General features: G+C 46.2%; 1 protein-coding gene across 8 annotated transcripts in view; it reads left to right on the forward strand.

The window, feature by feature from the left end:
* Positions 1 to 20,795, forward strand: part of pcx (pecanex) — a 75,331-nt gene that overhangs the window by 49,725 nt on the left and 4,811 nt on the right. For 4 of the 8 annotated variants that reach the window (XM_077637052.1, XM_077637053.1, XM_077637057.1 and 1 more), the window contains 10 exons: positions 497 to 626; positions 747 to 805; positions 1,195 to 1,410; positions 2,304 to 2,557; positions 3,189 to 3,419; positions 6,346 to 6,449; positions 7,770 to 7,920; positions 8,850 to 8,998; positions 16,238 to 16,591; positions 17,994 to 18,103. In XM_077637052.1, the coding sequence (XP_077493178.1) occupies positions 497 to 626; positions 747 to 805; positions 1,195 to 1,410; positions 2,304 to 2,557; positions 3,189 to 3,419; positions 6,346 to 6,449; positions 7,770 to 7,920; positions 8,850 to 8,998; positions 16,238 to 16,591; positions 17,994 to 18,103 (1,758 nt within the window). Of the gene's footprint in view, positions 1 to 496; positions 627 to 746; positions 806 to 1,194; positions 1,411 to 2,303; positions 2,558 to 3,188; positions 3,420 to 6,345; positions 6,450 to 7,769; positions 7,921 to 8,849; positions 8,999 to 16,237; positions 16,592 to 17,993; positions 18,104 to 18,405; positions 18,541 to 20,795 lie in introns of all 8 variants that reach the window. The other 4 variants (XM_077637054.1, XM_077637055.1, XR_013308451.1 and 1 more) reach the window with 3 other exon arrangements.

Here is a 20,795-nt window from a genome sequence, read left to right on the forward strand (position 1 = left end):
TTTGCCGTTCCGCGCCGTGATAAGGCGCTGACAAGCACTTTGAAACTTGCCGTATAGTTGTGATATCCCATCGCAAGACACGACCGAACAACCAAACACAAGCAGTCAGAGCCACCAAGAAAAGCGTAGCCGGCAGTCGAGTCACATGCATCAGCCAAACAGTGGTGTTGGCTCTTCTATCAGCTGCCGATCCTCCCCGGAAGCGCTGCTGGCTGTTCCGAGTGGCGATGCCGCTGGTGCCACCGCGATTGTAACAGCGGCCCCTGACACCACCATGAACGCCCAGTGCACAAAAGATTCAAAAAGCCTTCCGAACAAACACGCGGAATAGCCGAATGCTACTGGGTAGAGCCATAAGGTAGAGCCCGCGTGCATGATGATGGTCTAGCTCAGCGCGGTGCGTAAAATATGCAAGTAAAAAATTTTTCAAGAATTTCAAAACATACTGGCAGTGCTGTTGTGTTAATTTTCCTTAGCTTCAGCCGAACTCCTGCAGATTCCGCTATGCTCTTTGTGCAAGCCATCATCTCGGCAATCCTGTCAACACCCCTGAGCCCTGTTCTCGGAAGTGCCATTTTCTTCACCTCATACGTCAGGCCAGTCAAGTTCTGGGAACGGGACTACAAGTGAGTTAGCCGCCTCTTACTCTGTAGTCTCTCTCTCTTGGCACAGTAAACCTTTAAATGTGTTTTTGCTGTAGGCATTCGCGAAGTTGGTTCAAGGCATCTTCTTTTTTATTCTGGCAGCACAAAAAGAGTGGACCATTCCAACACCCGGTTGTCTTCACAGTTGGAACGAAATCCGGGTATGGTTCTTTTCTCATTTATTTCTCTGGGTTGCTTGCGTTTTTTTGTTTAGGTTAAACGTATGTCTTCAAAAGGTTTGCACAGTGAATGTATTTAGACTAAAGCTCATTAGCAGTTATGTTTTACGGACTAGGTTTGGGAATCATTTTATATGCGATTTAGTGAAGCCTTGATAGTCTGTTGGTGACGTTTTCTGTTTATTAACAAAAACTGGCATCGTAACACATAATAGTGTAGTATGGTGCAGGGAGTTTTTTATATTGTTTCGTTTTTCTTTTGCACATTTTGTCTTCAATTGAACTTGGAAACCTTTTGGGGTCTTTTGAGGCGCCACTGGTGTTGTGTAGGTGGGGTACGTCACAGTAGCAGGCTCTGTCGGTGGTTGCAGGCTCGGATGACAACAACCTCAACTCCATCTTCTACGAGCACCTGACGCGGTCACTGCAGCAGTCGCTGTATGGTGACCTGGCTCTCGGCCGGTGGGGCAACGTGACGCAGGGCGACTGCTTTGTGCTGGCCTCGGATAACCTCAACTGCCTGCTGCATATCATCGAGCTTGCCAACGGCCTCGTCACCTTCCAGCTTCGGGGCCTGGAGTTTAGAGGTGAAGAGCACTCGGCTCTGATGTTGTTTACTGCGAGTTTAACCACTCGCAGCAGTTAGTTGCCCATCTTCCGCTACTCAGCAATTCCTGGTGACATGGTGACAGGTGCCTGTCATAAGTAATTTCAGCGCATTTAATAAGTCTCAGTGGTGAGTGCCGTCAGCTCTTGTCATTTGCTGCTCATTTACCACTTCACTTGATGAGCACCTGTTGCAGGCCAATTACTTTACACATATGTGGCAGGGCTTAGTAACAAGTGCATGTTGCTGAAGATAGTCTTTTTATATATTCATTTATCAAAGTGCCCACAGTGCCATAAATGGCATTACAGTGGGGGGGGGGTAATACAGTGAAACGGGAACGTTTAAAAGTTAAAAGTTCTGCACATTTTTGTTCGTGTAAGTCTTTCACCATGCATGTAATAGTTCTCCAGTGCGAGCTCCTTTTCCCCTCATTTCAATGGATGCAAAATGTAAAAATTTACGGGCGATTATTCCGTCTGGTGCAGCAGGTTGTGCGCTAGTATATAATGTGTTTACGGTTGTTTTACGTAGTCAGATATTAGTCAGATGCGACCTTCGCTAAACACACACACAGCTGGTGGGGAGGTCACTGCCCTCCTCTGCACTCCCCCTTTCCACCAGAGTGCACTACTTCGGGCACGGCACTTTCCTCCTCTCCACTCTGTTCCTCATTCTGCAACAATGCCGGGGTTTTACAAAGCGATGCTACTGATGCTTGAGCTTGAAATTGCCTTTATGCTGTGCTCCATATGGTTTGTTGATCCGAAATGCTCCACTACAGCGTCCCTCATAGCTGATAAAACGCTTGGAGGGGCCCTCAATCCATGCCAAAAAGTGTTACAAGAGGCCCCCGTGTGTTTCCTTCAACAGGCACCTACTGCCAACAGCGTGAGGTGGAGGCTATCTCGGAGGGCGTGGAAGAAGATGAGGGCTGCTGCTGCTGTGAGCCGGGCAGGCTGCCTCATCTGCTGTCGCCAAACGCAGCCTTCGGCCAGCGATGGCTGGCCTGGCAGGTGGCGGCCGCCCGCTATGTCCTTGAGGGCTACTCCATCTCCGACAACTCAGCCGTGTCCATGCTGCAGGTCTTCGAGCTGCGCAAGGCACTTGTTACCTACTACGTCAAGGTGTGTTGCTGCTCGGTATCTACCTGTACTGACCTTACCAATGTATGTTTGCGTGTAGCCCAGCCCATGCAGACGCCTGGTGACATTTTTAATGTTTGGCATTAGAACGCCTGTTAGTATTGCGAAAAGCAGCCCAAGTGGGTGGTGTCGTTGCGTGAAGCCTCAGTTGGCAGGAAGCAAATTGGAGAGAGGGAAATAGAAGGGAGGGAGAGGGTGAGAGGCAACGGGTGGCGAGCAGGACACCGCAGTCGGTCATCAGTCAAAGTTGGTGGGGAGGGGGGGGGGGGGGGGGGTGCCCCTCTAATCGCATTAATCATGTGTTAATTTTTTGAACTTGTTTTACCCAGCTGTCTAGAGCCTGTTTGTTGAATCTTATGACTTTTCTCTTAGAGTCTACCAATTACCTGGGAATTTATTGAACCCTGTGGACTAAGTAATCGGCACCACCACATATGCTAATAATCCAGTTCTGCATGAATTGGTACCACTACCATATATGCTGATTTGAATATCCATGACGTAATCAGCACCAGCACTACATGTGCTAATCAAATGGGCATGAAGTAAGAAGCACCATCTCATGCGCTAATTAAAATATGCACGGTTCTGTTGGGCCATTGTTTGTTTTCAGGCCATTGTCTACTACACGGTCACCTCTAGTCACCTGGAGGAGTGGCTTGCCCTGCCTGCCGTGAGGGATGCACTTCACCCGACCCTGGACCGCAACTACACGGATGTGGACCCTGTCTTCAACATGAACATCGATGAGGACTATGACTTCCGGGCATCAGGAATCTCGCGGAGCTCCTTCTGCAACGTCTACCTCGACTGGCTTCAGTTCTGCGTTGCACGCTCTGGAAAGGTGGGAGCCATGGTGGTCACTTGCTGTTGGATATAAATATAGGGAAGTTCAAAACAGGCATGCACTTTGTTATGAAGTGTTTATTTATTGTTAACACCCTCAGGGTAAAAACATATAAAAACAGAAAATGAAAACGGTCCAGAAATTGAACAAAGGCATGAAACAGTGCCTGAAATACAGCTATCTAGAAATTAAGGTGGACATATCTCTTCAAATACTGAAGAATGATTCACTTTGTGATCACAGTTATTACATTGTTCCATGCAGTTTGGAAGACAGTGGGGTTGCTTTAGGTTCTTTTTGATGCAGTTAAGTTGTTGCAATGGCATAAAAGTTTTGTGAGCAAGTGAGCTAGAGCATTTAATGATATTAAAATGCACTTTGGTATCTTTGTGTTGGGGATCACAGTGGACACAGAAATTTGGGACCTGATGGATCTCCAGGGGCTGGATGGATACATTTGAGTAATAAAAAAAGGGCAGCTGCAAGAAATCTTACCTTTGGCAGATAACAAGCAAGTTTACTAATATTAAATTGTAAACTTATTACTACAGTCGCAGATCGATTTTGTGGACTTGGCAGGACACGAGAAGTGGTCTGAATAGTCGAACACTCCAAAAAAAATCTGTGAACTTCAAAAAAATCAGTTCGCTGCGAAAAACTGGCTTCAGAAATTGTTCCGCTTCCCATGTTCCGTTTGCATGTTACAGTATATAAGGTTGTATTTTAGCCAGAGTTATGTTTTGTCATGTCCGCACCACCTTACACCACCGATATCACACTGTGCGATGTGGCCACAGGCCATGCCACGAACACGCTGCTCTATATGCGCCACACAGAGAGAGAGTCTGTTTCCCTAGGCAACGATGGTTGTGAAGACCTGTGAATAGGAGCCCACGGGAACAAGTGAGTGCATCCGACTGCACTCCCATCCCCATGTTTCCCACCTGCCCCGCACGGCTGATGGTGTCGCTGTTCTGTTTTCAACACGACCATGTGCCGTTGCTCGCACGCTGTTTGTAAGCCGCCTCAACGGCAATGAAGAGCTTGCCATTAACTCTAACGGTAACAGTTAGGCACGCATAGCCAAGCCTACCCAAGCTAGTCCATCCAAATGACTCCATTTAAATCCAAGATGGTGCAGAGATGGTTGGATGTGACAATGATACCAGCTTGAGTCTATGTTAGGTTGTAAAAATTAATCTTTGGTCTAAAAAAGATCTCCGCAGTATGGCTGGCATTGAGCCTCCGGACTCCACAGAGTCTGAAATATCATTTGTGAATACCATATTTACACGATTGTAAGTTGACTCGAATGTAAGTCAACCCTCCCAAATCACATTTCCCCCCCCCCCCAAAAAAAACTTAGAGGTTGTTTAAGCTTGGCCTTGAATAGTTGAATGCAATAGCATTATCCAGCAGCCGCCGTTTTTCGCCAGCTGCTATCAGCTGCTGTGCGCGGCCGTGCCCGTGGGCACATTCCAAAACGGAAATGTGTTAGTCACTGGACTACTCGTCCACACTTGCGCCATCGTCCTCACTAGCGCTGCCATCGTGATTGCTGCTGTGGTCCCACAGCGTGTCGTTCTAACATCGTCGTCCAGCAAAATCCCGCACTTCGCAAAAGCCACATCACGACATCGTGTGGAACAGCTGAAAATTTTCCTCGCTGCAGCTGCCACACCTATATCACCCATTGCAAACGTCGGAACTTGTGGCCCGGCGCACAGTTGTTCGTTCCTTCGGTGTAAAGAATGACAGCCATCTGGAATGTAGCCGTGAACGGGCGCCGGTCGCTTACCAGACACGGAGCACAAATTGCGACTGACGAAGCACTATATTAAAACTTGTGAAACGTGGCCGGCAGTAGTCAGATGCGTCAGGAAACTACGCGTGAATGGCCTCAGCTCTTCTGTCGGCTGCCGACACTCCCCGGCACCACTGCCTTTCCGAGTGGCGATGCCGCCTCGATTGGAACAGCGGCCCTTCCATCAACTATCAACGCTTCCTTGAGCGCCGAACATGCATTTGAAAATAAAAAGAAAACGTGCTGGACGCTTCAGCTTCCCGTAGAATGCGACTGCGTTATCGGGCCGGCAGTAGTCAAATGCGTCAGCGCCAAAGAGAAACTACGCGTGAATGGCTTCGGCTATTCTGTCGGTTACCGACACTCCCCGGCGCCGCTGAAGTTCCGAATGGGGTGCCGCCTCGATTGGAAGAGCGGCCCTTGCATCAACTATCAACGCTCCCTTGAGCGCCGAGTGCTCATTTGAAAGTAAAAAGAAACGTGTTGGACTCTCGAGCTTCCTGTAGAACGCGATTGCGTTATCAGGCCGCCGCCGCTTATCGGCAGCCGCAGTCTGCAGCCACGTGTGGGGTGCCAGTTTGCTGCTTATTGATAGCCGCCATGGGCTGCCGCCCGCGGGGGGACGGGATACCAGTTCTGCGCGTTGACATAGCAGCTGCTCAAGGCCACCACCAAGAGCGATGCCGTGGAGCTGCGCAGCAAAAATGCAACCACGCTGTAGCATGCCCGATATCTCGTTTGTGTTGCCTTTACTTATAGTGTCATGCTTTTTTTTCGATTGTAAGTCGACACCCCCCCCCCCCAACACTTCAGATTTTCAAGTTTTGAAAAATAGGTCGACTTACAATTGTGTAAATACGGTATGTGCACATTCCTATAGGACACCTATTCCTAACCATTCTTTTCAGATGAAAACTGCCAAAATTAATTTATATTGAACATTTCATATTTACTTAGAGTGAAGACTGGCATTAGGGCACGCATTGCAGTCACACTCGGACAGATCTTTTAATTTGCTTTTGGAACACATGTCTAACTTGAGCACATGCATTACACTTATCTGCTTGGAGACTTGAAATGCTTGTTGATGGTGTGGTTTCTTTTGTGTGTACCTTGCAGAATCTCGAGCATGACCGGAATTCGGTGGTTGTCTCACTGTGTTTCTCCCTGAGTCTGCTGGCACGGCGAGCCCTGGGCACTGCATCTCACAACTCTTTCTCAAGGTTGGTGATGCATATTTTTAGGCTTCCTTTGCATCAGCTCTCACTGTATTTCACTCTAAAAGCTCCTAATTAAGACTAACTTATATTACAGCCACATTGCTTTACGTGAGTCTAATGGGTTGCTATTGCAGTAAGGACTTCATTCTGCATGGTAACGTAGTGCGTGCATTTTCAGTTCACAAGGTTGGCGGTGCGGCCTGGTTGGCTCTTCGCAGTAATAAAACAGTGCGAATGAAAGACAGAGACACGGAGAGGGCATACACAGGGCGAGAAACAGAGCAGAAAGTTTTCTTCTGTCATGACATTTTTTCCTGTAGTATTTTGGGACCTGACAACAGAAATTTTTGTAGTAGCAACAGGACTTTCTGTAGTACTGAGCAGCCTCCTGTCCTAACGATAGAGCCAGTTCTGTCGCAAAAACAGAACTTTGCAATATTACAGACAAAGCTGTCGTAAAAACAACAACAAAAATTTATATTGTATTTTGGGATCGGCTCTGTTGTATTTTTCAACTGGAATGGCTTATCTAAGAATGAACTCACGTGCAGTCGTGAGTGTTACGAGAAAGAAACTTTTTTTATGTGACAATCAAATTTATGTGTGATAAGTGGATAATAATCCGCACATAAATGTGGAGTAGTAGCCGCCGCGGTGGCTGAGTGGTTATGGCGCTCGGCTGCTGGCCCGAAAGACGCGGGTTCAATCCCGACCGCGGCGGTTGAATTTCAGTGGAGGCGAAATTCTAGAGGCCCGTGTACTGTGCGATGTCAGTGTACGTTGGAAAAACCCCAGGTGGTCGAAATTTCCGGAGCCCTTCACTATGGTGTCTCTCATAGCCTGAGTCGCTTTGGGACGTTAAACCCCCGTAAACCATAAATATGGAGTAATTAGTTAATGTTCAAGTCTTGTTCCCTCTTATATTGGTTGCGACTGTACATGGCAGGGCCTGCAGAAGGAAATTATCATTTTCTTCATGCCTGTTACCTGCGCTTTGTGCATTCTTTTATTTTTCGATCCATTGCACATCCTAAAGTGCATATATATATATGTATGCATATTTCAAAATTTCTATTATTAAACATAGTTGATAGTGCTGTTCTCTTATTGTTTTCAGTTTGTGATTTGGAATGCTTTACACAGAGAAGGCCTTCAGAAGACTGTACACCGTTTTTCCGACACCTACAGTAACTGTGCTTGTCTGCAAAGTTCTTTCACTGCCTCCGACTCCTGAGTGTTGCTCCAGCTAGCCAGCTTGCACTCCGAAACATGCAAGCAGTGTTGGAGCACTACCCTGACAGAAATGCATTCATACTTTTTCAGCAGCGTTGACCTTCTACTGTACGGCCTTCACGCGCTATTCAAGGGCGACTTCCGTATTACGTGCGTTCGGGACGAGTGGGTCTTCCAGGACATGGAGCTGCTCCGTCGGGTCGTGGCCCCCAGTGTCCGGATGGCTCTCAAGTTGCACCAGGTCAGTGCTGGTGTAACTGGTGCAACAGGGGGTATGTCGCAACAAGTGAAACTTATGTGGGGAGCCTGGTCTTGAAAACAAAATTTTGTTAATGTAGTAATAATTATGAACTCTTCAGGAAACATGTATTTTTGCATGCTGATTCTAAATATGTAATTTAATTTCATGTAAAACAATTTTTTTAGCACTTATGTAATATTTATGCAATTATTTTGTGAAGAGCTTGGAAGAAAAATGTGCTGTAGGAAAATTGCTGAAATGTATGCCATTGCGTTGTCTTGGTACCAAGGAATGTAATAAGGGTAAAATTATCCTCATGGCTATCATAGAACTTGAGCTATAGGGTATTGAAGCTGCCACTTCAGAAACGATAATACACGCTTTTATTCGCACTTCTGAAGTGACAACTTTAAAACCCTATAACTTAAGTTCTACGATAGGCAGGAAGACAATTTTACCCTTATTGCATTCCTTAGTATCAAGAGAACCCAATGGCATACATATCAACAAGTTTTCTGCAGCAAATTTTTTTCAAAACTCTTCACAAGATACATGCATAAAAATTACATAAGTGCTCAAGGAATTGTTTTACATGAAATTAAATGACATATTTAGAATCGGCACACAAAAATACATGTTCCCTGAAGGTTTCTTAACTGTGACTTCATTAATAAATTTTTTTTGGTCAAGACCAGGCTTCCCTCTTAAGAAGGTGACAGCATGGCAAAGTTGCTCCTGGGCTGGGTTTTCTTGCAAAAGCCATTGCCTGTGATGTCTTAAATATATGTGTAGCCTGGACGTACTGGTCGCTCAGAAAAATTTTAGCACGTAAAATTGTTTCTCTTTGTATGCGCTTTTCTCGGTGTAAGCAGCAGTTGTCCTGTGTAGGTTATTCAAGTCTTAAGTCTCGCAATTTCTCGCTTTTTCAGGACCACTTCCTCTCCGCGGAGTATGACGACCATGCTACGCTGTACGAGGCCATCAGCAACTACGAGAAGAACCTGGTCATCTCTCATGAAGCTGACCCAGCATGGCGGAATGCAGTGCTATCAAGTGTCCCATCACTTCTTGCTCTGAGGTAAGTGAAACACCGGTGTCAGCAGTACTTGGTGCTTCCTTGTTTTCATCAACATCAGGTGTGTTTCAGCAAAGTGCAGTTTCATAAGTTTCCCGATTTAATATGTGAGCTGTGACTTTCTGCTGAGTTTTGATAAAAAACTACTGATTTTGACTGTGCGAGTAAACTGTTCTTTCTTTCTCTGAATCGAAATGTGACCAAATTGTTTTCTGGTGTAAAAAAAAAGAGGGGAGGGGGAACAGAGAATGCAAAATTGGATTCTGTTAGCTGCAGCCTTCTTAATTGTGTGATAAAATTTACAATTTGTTGACATCAGTTTTGCACTCATGAAGTTCTTAAAAATAAATATTCAACCATTAACCGCAGTATCGTTTCCTGCTCACCTGTCACGTTTGAAATCTGACAAGAATGGCAAGCCTGACTGTAGTGGGGTACAACTCAAGAAAACTCCCCGCAGGGGGGCATCTGCTTCTGGCAGATGTTGGTGAGTGGCCACACCACGGGTTCCCGAGCATCTGAAGGGACATCCCCGCAGGGGGATGATGGTGACCAGTGCATCACCACAAATCCGAGCACCCGTGCTTAGCCGTGCGTGGCATGGCCGTATCCGGGGAAAAGGGGATCCTGGTGGTTGAGCCAATTCCACACGATTGGACCTTTATGGCCCTTCGGCGGAGGCAACACACCACTTTGGCTCCAGCTTCCTGTAGACGGCACCTCCGGCCTGACCCGACCGGCGGAAATCGGCAGTTGCCTTTTCCGGTCCTCCTCTCCACCTTTTATTTTTCTATCTTCTTTCTCACAACTTTCCTGTCTCCTATTCACTTCCTAGTTTTCTCCTTTTTCCTGGCGGCGAGGGTTAACCTTGTGTGACGAACTACCCTGAGTTGCGTCATACTTGGCTATAGCAGTGGTGTATAGCTGAGCTGGCGGGGACAGGGCTTGTTTTCAAGTTCCTGTCTTGTCCCCTAGTTGTGCACCGTGTTGGGTGGCTGGCACCATGGCCGAAGAACATCTTAAAGCGAAAGCTTTACTACTCCAGCCAGCGAGCCATTTCGGCTCGTCGCGCCGTATGCCGTGGCCGACCTTGAGCCGCCGTTGCCTAGCAACGCCGCAGCCGCGCTCCAACAGATGGCGCCGCCGTCGCCGCTCGCTCCACCAGATGTGCTGTTCCGCTGGGGTAGAGGGAGAGAAGGTGTCGCCTCGCGGTGGGTATATATGTGCGTTCGCCTCAGTGTATTGTAGTCGTTATGGAGAGTGCAAAAGAGATGAAACAATGACAGAACGAAGCAAGGAAGAGACAACGCACTCAATAGACGCCAGAAGAATGCGCCGCACAACTCGAGAAGCGTCGTAACGAAGATGCAGCTAGAAGAAGTCGTGCCACGTCCTGGAGTGACTCTTCAACTGCGGAAGAGACCGGTTTGAGTTCTCAAGAGCGTCGGAATGAGACGCTGCGTTGACGACGGGCCGAGGGATTGAAGCTTTCGCAATTCAACTAGAGTTAACCAGAGCTAAACCACAGCCAATTTTTTTTTCCACGGCTGCCTCCTTACTTCCAAATGGTTGCTCTCTGAAAAGGGGGCGGACCGATGTAACCTCTCAGTTCTTTAACAAAAAGAAAACATCTTTCGCAAAATTCCACATTGTTCATAGTGAACAAAAAGAAAAACCAGCGAGACTCATATCTCCTTTCAGAGTCTAAAAAGTCCTCACAGATTCCTTAGGTCCGAAGTACTAGGTGACAAAACTGGCTAGCTGAGACCTCCTGCTAGAACTTGTCAACATCACTCAAATCTCGAAACTAGCAGACATTAAAACGTTCGGTTACATCCCTGTGTCTAACACACCACAGATCGCTAAACACAGTACGTGGTGCCATTTCCAACGACTTTTTACACTTGACAGAAGAGGAAATGCTGGAAGGACTCTCCGAACAAAATGTAAGCAATGTATATAGAATAAAAATACGCAAAGAAAACAAAATTCCAACAAAACACCTGGTACTGACCCCGTTGCTTCCTGCATCCTGCCCTAATCAATCCAGGTAGGGCATGCAAAAATCTCTGTCCGACCATATATCCCTAACCCTAGACGCTGCTTCAAATGCCAGAGGTTTGGCCACGGCTCCCAAAGCTGCTGCGGCCGTGATACATGTGCCAAATGTGCCGCAAACGATCACAAATCCGAAGATTGCGATGTTTCACCATGCTGCACAAACTGCGAAGTCGATCATGCCGCTTATTCAAGGTCGTGTCCTGCATGGAAGAAAGAAAAGGAAATAATTACCATCAAGACCAAAGAGAGTATAACATTTAAAGAGGCAAGACAGCGTTACGCAATGACTTGGGGCACATTTTCTTTCACCGCACATACTAACTTCCCCAATGTGGTGCGTAGGCGTGGCGCACCACACAGTGAGACTGAGGCAGGGCCATCCGCGCCCCAGGCAGATGCACCGAGAGCTGCTATGCCACCCCTAAAAAAGAGCCCGCCGGCCACCAAGTCGGCAGCCCACAAGGCATCTCCCGTTCGGGAGAAGCCCACAACCCCCCTGCTCGCGGGTTCCCCACGGAACTCCAACGCCTCCAGTGAGGTGATGGACACAAGTCAGAGCTCGCCTATGCCGCAGCGGCGACGAAGCTCTATTGATTGTAAAAAAGAAAAAAACCCTAATAACAGGTCCTCAACAAGGAGGGACCTAAGGTTCCCAATACATCCCCCCCCAAAATTTATCATGGCATTCCTTATCCACTGGAACTGCCATAGAATTTTAAATAACTATGGTGATGCAACAGATCTCTTACATTTTCTGTCTCCTGTAGCACTGTGCCTTCAGGAGACCAACTTGGGACCTTTACACAAAAATGTTTTCTTTCGCCGTGACCATGAGCAGGGGAATAGGCTCTCTGGAGGCGTCGCTGTCGTAGTTCAGGGTGGTGTTTCAACGTATGAAATCAAGCTCCAGACGAATTATGAAGCCGTTGCACTCACCGTCATTAACTTTAAAACAATTACCATATGCACAGTGTATCTTTAACCACAGCTTACAGCAACACTCCATGACCTAGAAGCACTTTTTAATCAGTTACCAGAGCCATACCTGGTAGTCGGAGATTTTATTGCGCACTCCCCGTTTTGGGAGAGTGAACAGACAGACACTAGAGGTCGGGTTTTAGAAGATTTTATTGTATGCAAAAACATTTGCCTGCTCAATACGGGCAAACCCACATATTGCATTCCATCCTCAGGAAAGATTAGCTGTATAGACTTGTCTTTTAGCACATCCGTTTTTTACTGATTTTAAGTTGGATGTTCTATATAACTCGTATGGAAGTGATCACTTTCCAGTGGTAATTAACTTTTCATCACCAGCACCAATCATTCCAACTAAACCACGTCATTGGAAGCTGCAATTAGTGGACTGGCCACTATTTCAAGAAAAGGCCTGTCTGGAGAAAATATTTTGATAGTCTTAGCGTTGACGAACTAAATGAAATTTTTACAACATGTATCATTGCGGCTGCACATCTAGCCATTCCTCAGTTGTCAGGAGTAGTACGACAAAATAACAAGCTCTAGTACACACAAGAATGCAGAGAAGCAAAAAGAAACAAAACAAAGCCTGGTGAACTTTCCGAAAATACCCTGTGCATGACAACCTCATAAATTTTAAAAAGGCGAGAGCAAAAGCATGGTACATCCGTCGCAATGCTGAAAAAACATCCTGGGGAAACTAGTTATCATCCATAAATAGTTCAGTTACATCGAAACAAATGTGGGAACAAGTCCGCAAACTTAATGGAAGCTTTCCTCCTTTCACAACTCCTTTCCCAACACCTCTGGATACACAAACAAGTGTAGATGCCTTAGGTGAACATTTCTCAAACATTTCTAATTTTTCATACTACACAGAATCATTTTTGAAGTATAAACATGCAGCGAAGAAACATAACTTCCAGCAACTTAATTGGTTGCACAAATTGTACAATGGTTTAATAACAATCCAAGAAATGAACAAAGTTCTCTCGGCCGGAAAAAAGACAGCACCTGGCCCTGATATATACATTACGAAATGCTGGCACATCTTTCCCAACCGTCTGTGGAAGCACTTTGGAAATTTTATAATGGGTACTCGGAAAACTACCGAAAGCCTGGAAGAAAGCAGTAATTGTACCACTCCTGAAACCTGGAAAGCAACGAACATCCCCGAGTAGTTACAGGCCAATATCCCTTACTTACCAACTGCCTTGCCAAATCATTCAAAAGTGTGCTGAATACAAGACTAACTTTTCTCCTTGAATCTCGCGAATTTATTGACATCTACCTGTGCGGTTTTAAGAAAGCATGCTCAGCAACAGACCATTTAGCTCGCCTAGAAAATGCTGTCCGAGAAGCTTTTATACACAAACAGCACTGTCTTACCGTCTTTTTTGACCTCGAGAAAGCATACGACACCACCTGGAGGTTCGGCATCCTTCGTGACCTAGCAGAGCTTGGCGCCCGTGGCAGGATGTTAAACTGCCTAAATGATTTCTTATCAAACCGTTCCTTTTACGTACGCCTAGGTTCAACCCTCTCAGGGAACTTCGTTCAAGAAAATGGAGTACCTCAGGAGTGTATTTTAAGCACAACTGTCTTTGTTATAAAAGTGAATTCCATAGCCAAAGTAATCCCGAAGTCCATTATGTATTCAGTCTATGTTGACGATCTGCAAATAGCCTGCACATCCTCAAACCTGGTAACATGCGAGAGACAGATACAGTTGACAGTGAATAAACTAGTGACATGGGCAGAAGAGAACGGTGTCCAGTTTTTCACACAGAAAACGGTGGCCATTTTTTTCTCGCTCAAACGAGGCCTACAAGCCGGCCCATTCATACACCTGAACAAAACATGGCTACCCGTAAAAAATGGACACAAATTCCTAGGCGTAACCTTTGACAAAAAGTTTACTTTCCTGCCTCATATAAATGCACTGAAAAAGAAAGCCTCCCGATCCCTTAACATACTCAAAGTACTGTCACGAAAACATTGGGGTGCCAACAGGACATGTCTTTTAAAAATTTACCGCTCTGTAGTACGCTCTACCCTTGATTATGGATGTATAGGTCAGTGAGACCATCATACCTTAAATGAATGGATCCAGTACATAAATTAGGTTTGCATCTTTCCGCTGGTGCATACAGGACGTCACCCACAAACAGTTTTTATGGAGAAACCAACGAACCATCACTTAGAGACCAAAGAGCCATGCTCACATGCTCGTACATTTTAAAAATCCGCTCGCTTCCCAAACACCTATGCTACCCCGTAGTCAGAAAGTGACCATCATGAACACTATTTAACAACAAACCATTAGCTATAAGGCAACTCCTCCTGCGTTTTGAAGAGATGTGCCAAAACCTCGGCATACTGGACACATTACCTGCCATTGCTCGAACGCGAGGTCCACTGCCGCCATGGTACAATTTTCCTGCAATCTGTGATTTCACTCCTACACAGTTCCGTAAAAAATGAACTCCACCACAACATATGATATAAGAATTCCTTGCACTCGAAGAAAAATAAAGTAGTTTTACGGACTTTTACACTGGTGGTTCAAAAAGGGATCTTTACGTAGGAAGCGCAGTGGTACAAAGGAATTCGGAGAAAACAATATGACTTCCACAGTGCACATCCGTTTTCACTGCAGTAAGTTGCGGAGTCTGTGTGGCCATAGAAAAATAGTAAACGAGAACCTCACAAACAGTATTATTTACACAGACTCGTTAAGTGCACTTACAGCTCTCCACTCTAGAAACGCAATCACTCCTGTACTTGGTGACATCATACAATACCTAGTAAGAGCCACAGCTCGAGAACAAAACATTAAACTTTACTGGGAATAAAAGTCATGTCGTAATAAAAGGCAACGAGAGAGCAGATTTGTGTGCTGCTAAAGCTCGTGGCAAGGAAATAAAAAAAGTAAATATACCCTCTAATGATTGCATGAAATTAGTACAACGGAAATTAAGGAAAAAATGGCAGTCGGCTTGGAACAGTGAAGTGAATAATAAACTACACTTGGTAAAGCTGGTTTTAGGTGAATTTAAGACGTGTGCACCAGGAACGTTTCAAGGAAGTGATTTTATGCCGTCTCCGAATAGGCCACATGCACCTTACGCACAACTGCCTGCTAACAAAACAAGACAAACCTGTTTGCAAAGAATGCGGAAATGAACTTACTGTGAACTACATTTTATTCCCTTGTGTGAAACTGTAAAAAAATTAAGAAAAAATTATGTTACTCAATTTTATAATGAATGCATTCTTTTTCTTTCAACACTACTCTTAGATGATAATGCTATTGTTAACATATCTTTTGTTTTTAGGTTTTTACAAGAAGCAGGCATACTTGAAAAACAATAAATTTTGAACCACTGGCTCACTTTATTACATGATACACCTCAGCCACTTTCTTATCCCTGAGAAGAAGGCTGAGGTTCTTATTTGATTGGTTGGGAGCCTCAGGATCCTTGTCCAGCCAAGGATAGCTGTTGACGTTGCCTGACCTTCTTTAAGGCTTTTACCATTAGCCATTTCCAAATTTCTTCTCGGTTATTACTAGGTAGCATAATCTTTTTAAGCCATCTTCACCATCGATGATTTTCCACATTTCTGAACATCCTACAGAAACCGTATTCTATACCTTGAGTTTGGCACATGATGGCCTTAGCTGCCTATGTTCCATAAAACCCAGCACAACACAACTCAAGAAAACAGCAGTTGGTAATACTAGCCATGGTCTGCTGCGTCCTGTATTACTGTGCTGGCCAGTTACCACAGTGAACAAAACCGTATTTTTAAAGTTTGACTGTATCAAACAAGCCAGAGGCATCAGAATCGTTGAGCTTGTAACTTTTTCTCATGCTAAACTTGTTGTTTTGGTAACAAGAAAAGCTTTTACAATGGTTTTTTCCTGAAGAACAGTGCGTGCATACTTGGACATGGACAGAAGGAAGACACGCAGACGGGCGCTGTCCATGTCCAAGTTTGCACTGTTCTTCAGGAAAATGCCATACCAACTCGCCCAAGCATCCGTTTTAAGTTTTAACATCTTACAGTGGTCTATTTTTTGTCTCGGAGGAATTCTGTTCAGCAGTCCTTAATGTGGGCGGAGCTTCACTGCGTTCTTAATGTATGCGACTGTAAAACATTATCTTTTTACCCCTCTCTCTGGCTTTTATTTTACCACAGGCACGTCTTCGATGACAGCTCTGATGACTACAAGATCATCATGCTCAACAAGCGGCAGCTCAGCTTCCGCGTGATCAAGGTCAACCGCGAGTGCGTCCGTGGCCTCTGGGCGGGGCAGCAGCAGGAGCTCGTGTACCTCCGGAATCGGAATCCGGAGCGAGGCAGCATCCAGAATGCCCGCCAAGCCCTGCGGAACATCATCAACTCGTCGTGTGACCAGCCCATTGGCTACCCAATCTACGTGTCACCGCTCACGACATCCTTCCTGGAGACATCTGAGCAACTCTGTGGGCTCATCGGTGGGCCCCTGAGTCTTTCGCGGTTTGGCGGAGCACTGCTGGGGTTCTGGAACCGGTCAGTGCCCTTTTCTTTTCGTATGTGTGCATTAACCTATGCTCCGGGCTCGCAGTCTTTTTGAAGTCTAATAATAATGACTGGCTGTGTATTGAAATGGTGCCATGAGTAGTTTGAGTGTAATAGGCAAAAGATAGTTAATCCAAATTTCAAGGGACCAGACAAAATGTTCGAATTATCCGAAAGTTTAAATTATCAAATGACCCCAAAAGAACATTTGAAGAACTGCTTGCATCACAGTAAATTTATTTGTGGAAAGACTGGGCAATGGCTGTTTCGCTTTTCTAGATGAGAAGCGCACGGCAACGACTTGTTCCTATCAATACTTTATTGCGTGCATATTGTCGAGAGCGTTGAAGCAGAACTGTTGCAAAATTTGTAAGGGCCTCCTCGACACCCTTTGCTGTGCAACCTGGTGAAATTTCACCTCTACTGCATCACACCCCCTCCCAAGCGGGCACCGTTGAGTGTGATGCGTCTTTCGTTGCGTCTTTCGGGTCAGCAGCCGAGCGCCATCACCACTGAGCCACCGCGCTGGTGGAGCTGCTTTATAGTTTCTTCAGTCAATTCTATTCTGTTAAATGATAAAGTCCTTGACTGGCAGAACAAATGGGAAAGTTAGCATGTTCACGGAACATGACAAGTTTCTTTTTTTTTTTAATTTCTCATTATTCTAGTCGACATTTTTTTTCGCTTTATTTTCACTCCTGTTGGATCGTGCGGGTGCATTTTACACCAAATCTTTATGCTTGCATTTCTAAATTTCTGAACACAGCAAAACTGAAGAAAAACTGTGGTAAGTGTCACGTAAGTCTGAAGTCCAGTTCGCAGCCATTTCCACTGTACATGCCAGTCTGTCATGAGCAGGTTGAAATTTTGTTCACAGCACTTGACGCAAAAACTGGCGAAGCTCTCATTCGGTTTCGTTCCGAGTGTGCCTGTGCTATCTAAGGTCTGGCAGTCATGTAATGGCATCTTGGAATTTTGGGTGTTTGGGACAGGAAAGCAGCAAAGCAAAAGGCATTTAAAGAGGAGTGCCATTTCACTGGCATATTCTGTTTTGTTCATTGTCTTGGTGCTGTTTTGCTGACCCCCAGGTTCATCTATAGATTCTGAGGCATGTCTGAGCATGCAGTTGCCTTAACAAGCATTTGCCAGCTTTGTTGATTTTTATCACAGAGCATAGTATATTGAGATTAGATAGGAAAGCTGTTCCAGGTGGGGAACTGCCATTCATACTGAATAATTATTCACACCTGCCTTGGCAAGTCCTGCATCAGGTTGTAGCATACTATGAGCCGACAAGTCCAAGTTTCAACACGACTGACTGCCTGAACGGGTCTGTTTAAATGTGACTAATTTGAATTTCTGTTAAATCTACTCAATTGTTTCCTGATGCCAGCCTCAAGATAAGGTGTGGTGAGGGCTGTTCCAGTGGCGGCACTGCCATTCAAGACGATGCAATCTTCGACTACACAATGGCTGGCTCCCTTTCCGGAAGCATCTCAAGAGGTGAGCACAACTTTCCTTGTCTTCTTGCCACACTTATGCTTCCGCACGCTTCAGACTTCCTTTTTCTCACTGCGCTCTTCCACTCACCCTTTCCTCCTCTCTCCAGGCACGCTTTTCCCCCACAGGCAAGTCTTTTCCTCCTCCCCCCCGCTTGTGTTGCCCTAGCGAGCCACGCTTTTTGACGTTGCGCTTCCCAGTTGGAGTACCGCTGCGCTAGTCTGCATCGCAGTGCCGCGAATGTGCAGCGTGTGTTGATTGGGTCGCGCGCACGTCTCTTGCGTGCATTTCTGGCTCCATCCCAGGCGTCTCGGGCAGCGTGCGATACCAGTATGTCCACCAAGTCGAAGACGACGTGTAGCTCTGCTCCCGCCCCGCGCCTGTACTCTTTTCGTTGTAGGTGAATCAGAAGTTTTGGTGAAGCAGAGTTCAACCTGAAGGCAAGTCCACATATATAAGTAGCACTGAGCCGAAATTTAGGCTTTTTTTTTGGTTTTGTTCTAGTATTTTTGTACTTTTGTGTGTGTGTGCGTGTGTGTCTCTCTTGTTTTACAGCGAGGGCTGTTAGTGGTACCAGCCCCAAGTAATGCGATGCCGGCATAGACGTCCGCACAGTTACAGTTGAGCCCGCTTATAATGAACATGAGCGTCACGCAGCGTCCGTTCGTTATATCCCCAAGTTCATAGTAAGTGGACCACAGCTTTAAAGACAGTTGCTTGTCAACAAACAAATTTTTTTCTTTGCGAAAAAGTCCGTGATAGACGTCTGTTTTTGCAGCGCAGATCCGATGAGGAAGGTTTCCAGTTTATTTAAAGCAGAAGTGTGCTCTTCGCCGAGGCCCTTGGCATAGACAAGTTGTCTGAGGCTCTCTGTGTAACCCATTGCTACAGGCGTGCTTATGGGTGCCGGCTCCAAGTCTCATCCTCATCTGGTTCCTCTGTGTCACTCTCGTCTTGCACTTCAGAAACGATGCCCTCGTCCGTGCATGGTTCTGCGGTGTCGGCGTCGTCATCGACAGAAATAACATCATTCCAACCAATGTCATGACTCCCCCATGTCGGAGTCGACGACGCGCTGCCACAAATCGCTGCCGGGCTGGTCATCTTCCAAAGCATCAGGCTCGGCATCAGATTGTGTCGACAAAGCCGGCCATGTAGAAGCAGTTCCGCTCGCCAGTGGGCGTCATCTCCGCCCTGACCGCTTTCATCATCTCTACCGCTGAATACAATGAAAATGGGCACGATGTTCCCGTCCGCCATCTCAAATTACAACCAGGGCCCGAGATTTGAACGAAGCCAACGAAACATCCACACCGCAACCAGAGTGACAAAAGCACGCGATGGGGTAGACATGCAACGTGCACAGGCAGCAATCAAGCCAATCAAGCTAAAGATACAGACGCACAGCACCAGCGGAGAGACCGATAAGGGGCGTCCGTGAGCGTCAGTGCAGCCACCTCTTGACTCCCACGGAAAGCCTGCTTCACGGAGCGTGGCCTCCGCGATCGGCACTGGCGGCAGCGCGGTTGATCGCGGAGGCCACGCGCGGGTTTGCAAGAGAGTGAGGAGAGGGGAGTGGAGTTGTGAGGAGGGTCGGGAGGGCGATCTTGGATGGTGCGTCGGCGGGAAATGATAGCTCGCTCGAGAGTGGCACGAAACAGGTGAGGCAGTTCGCCCGCAATGAAGCTCGGGAAAACATACCACGCGCCGGGCACACAAAGGGTTCGGAAGCAGGTTATCTCGCATCGCGGTGCCGGGTTTACACCTTCTGTTCGCTGTAACCGATCAACAGGGCTTAATGACGTTTGTTATACGTGTGATTTTCTGCTATTGAAACAACATATATTTTGACGGTCGCGCAGGTCTCGTTCATTATAAGCGAAAGTTCGTCTTAAGTGGGGCCATTATATGTGGGCTCGACTGTAATAGGGCTAGGTAGATAAGGAACAGAAAAGTGGAGGGTTAATAATAGTCTTACTTCTATGCCACATGTATAATGTTGCTTTCGTTTACTGAGACTGTTTTCATCATATGTGAAGAATGGCGCAACAGCTGTCGCCGGTTCTCGCATTATGTAGCGCGGCATAAGTGTTTGAGTATGCTCAAAGGGTAGTTTCTGCAGTGCGACGTGGCACTTAAACAAGATTGTGGCTTTTTGTCAAGGGCAACTTTCCTTGAGTGTGACTTTTTTTTTGTAAGTTTAGGCTTTATGGAGTACCTGCCGTAATGTTGCAGTGGATTTGGCTCCTCAAAGATTCTCTTGCTGTGCATAGTGGTGCAGGCTGAGGCAACACCTTTTTCGTTCTCTTTAAAGCGTCGCCATATAATTCTGACCTGTTGGCCCCAAGGTCAAGGGATGGAATCCCAATCGTGACGGCTGCGTTGTGATGGTGGCGAAATGCAAAAGACGCCTATGCGCTATGCGATATGAGTGCATGCTGAGAACATCGGGTGGTTGAAATTAATTCAGAGCTATCTACTGGGGCATCTTTCACTGCTCATGAACAGCTTTGGGACATTAAGCCCTACGTACCATACCATACCATGCTGTTTATGGAGCCCAGAATTTTTGCACTCGTAATCTCTATTGACTTTGTCTAAGGTCGTTAAGGCTGGCTGGTACAAACCATTAGAATTGGTGGAATTGGTGGAGCGGCCAACAATGTCTTTCATACTTTGGGTAATATCAATGCAA

This window comes from Amblyomma americanum, chromosome 9 (genome assembly GCF_052857255.1).
Source record: "Amblyomma americanum isolate KBUSLIRL-KWMA chromosome 9, ASM5285725v1, whole genome shotgun sequence".
Taxonomy (NCBI): domain Eukaryota; kingdom Metazoa; phylum Arthropoda; class Arachnida; order Ixodida; family Ixodidae; genus Amblyomma; species Amblyomma americanum.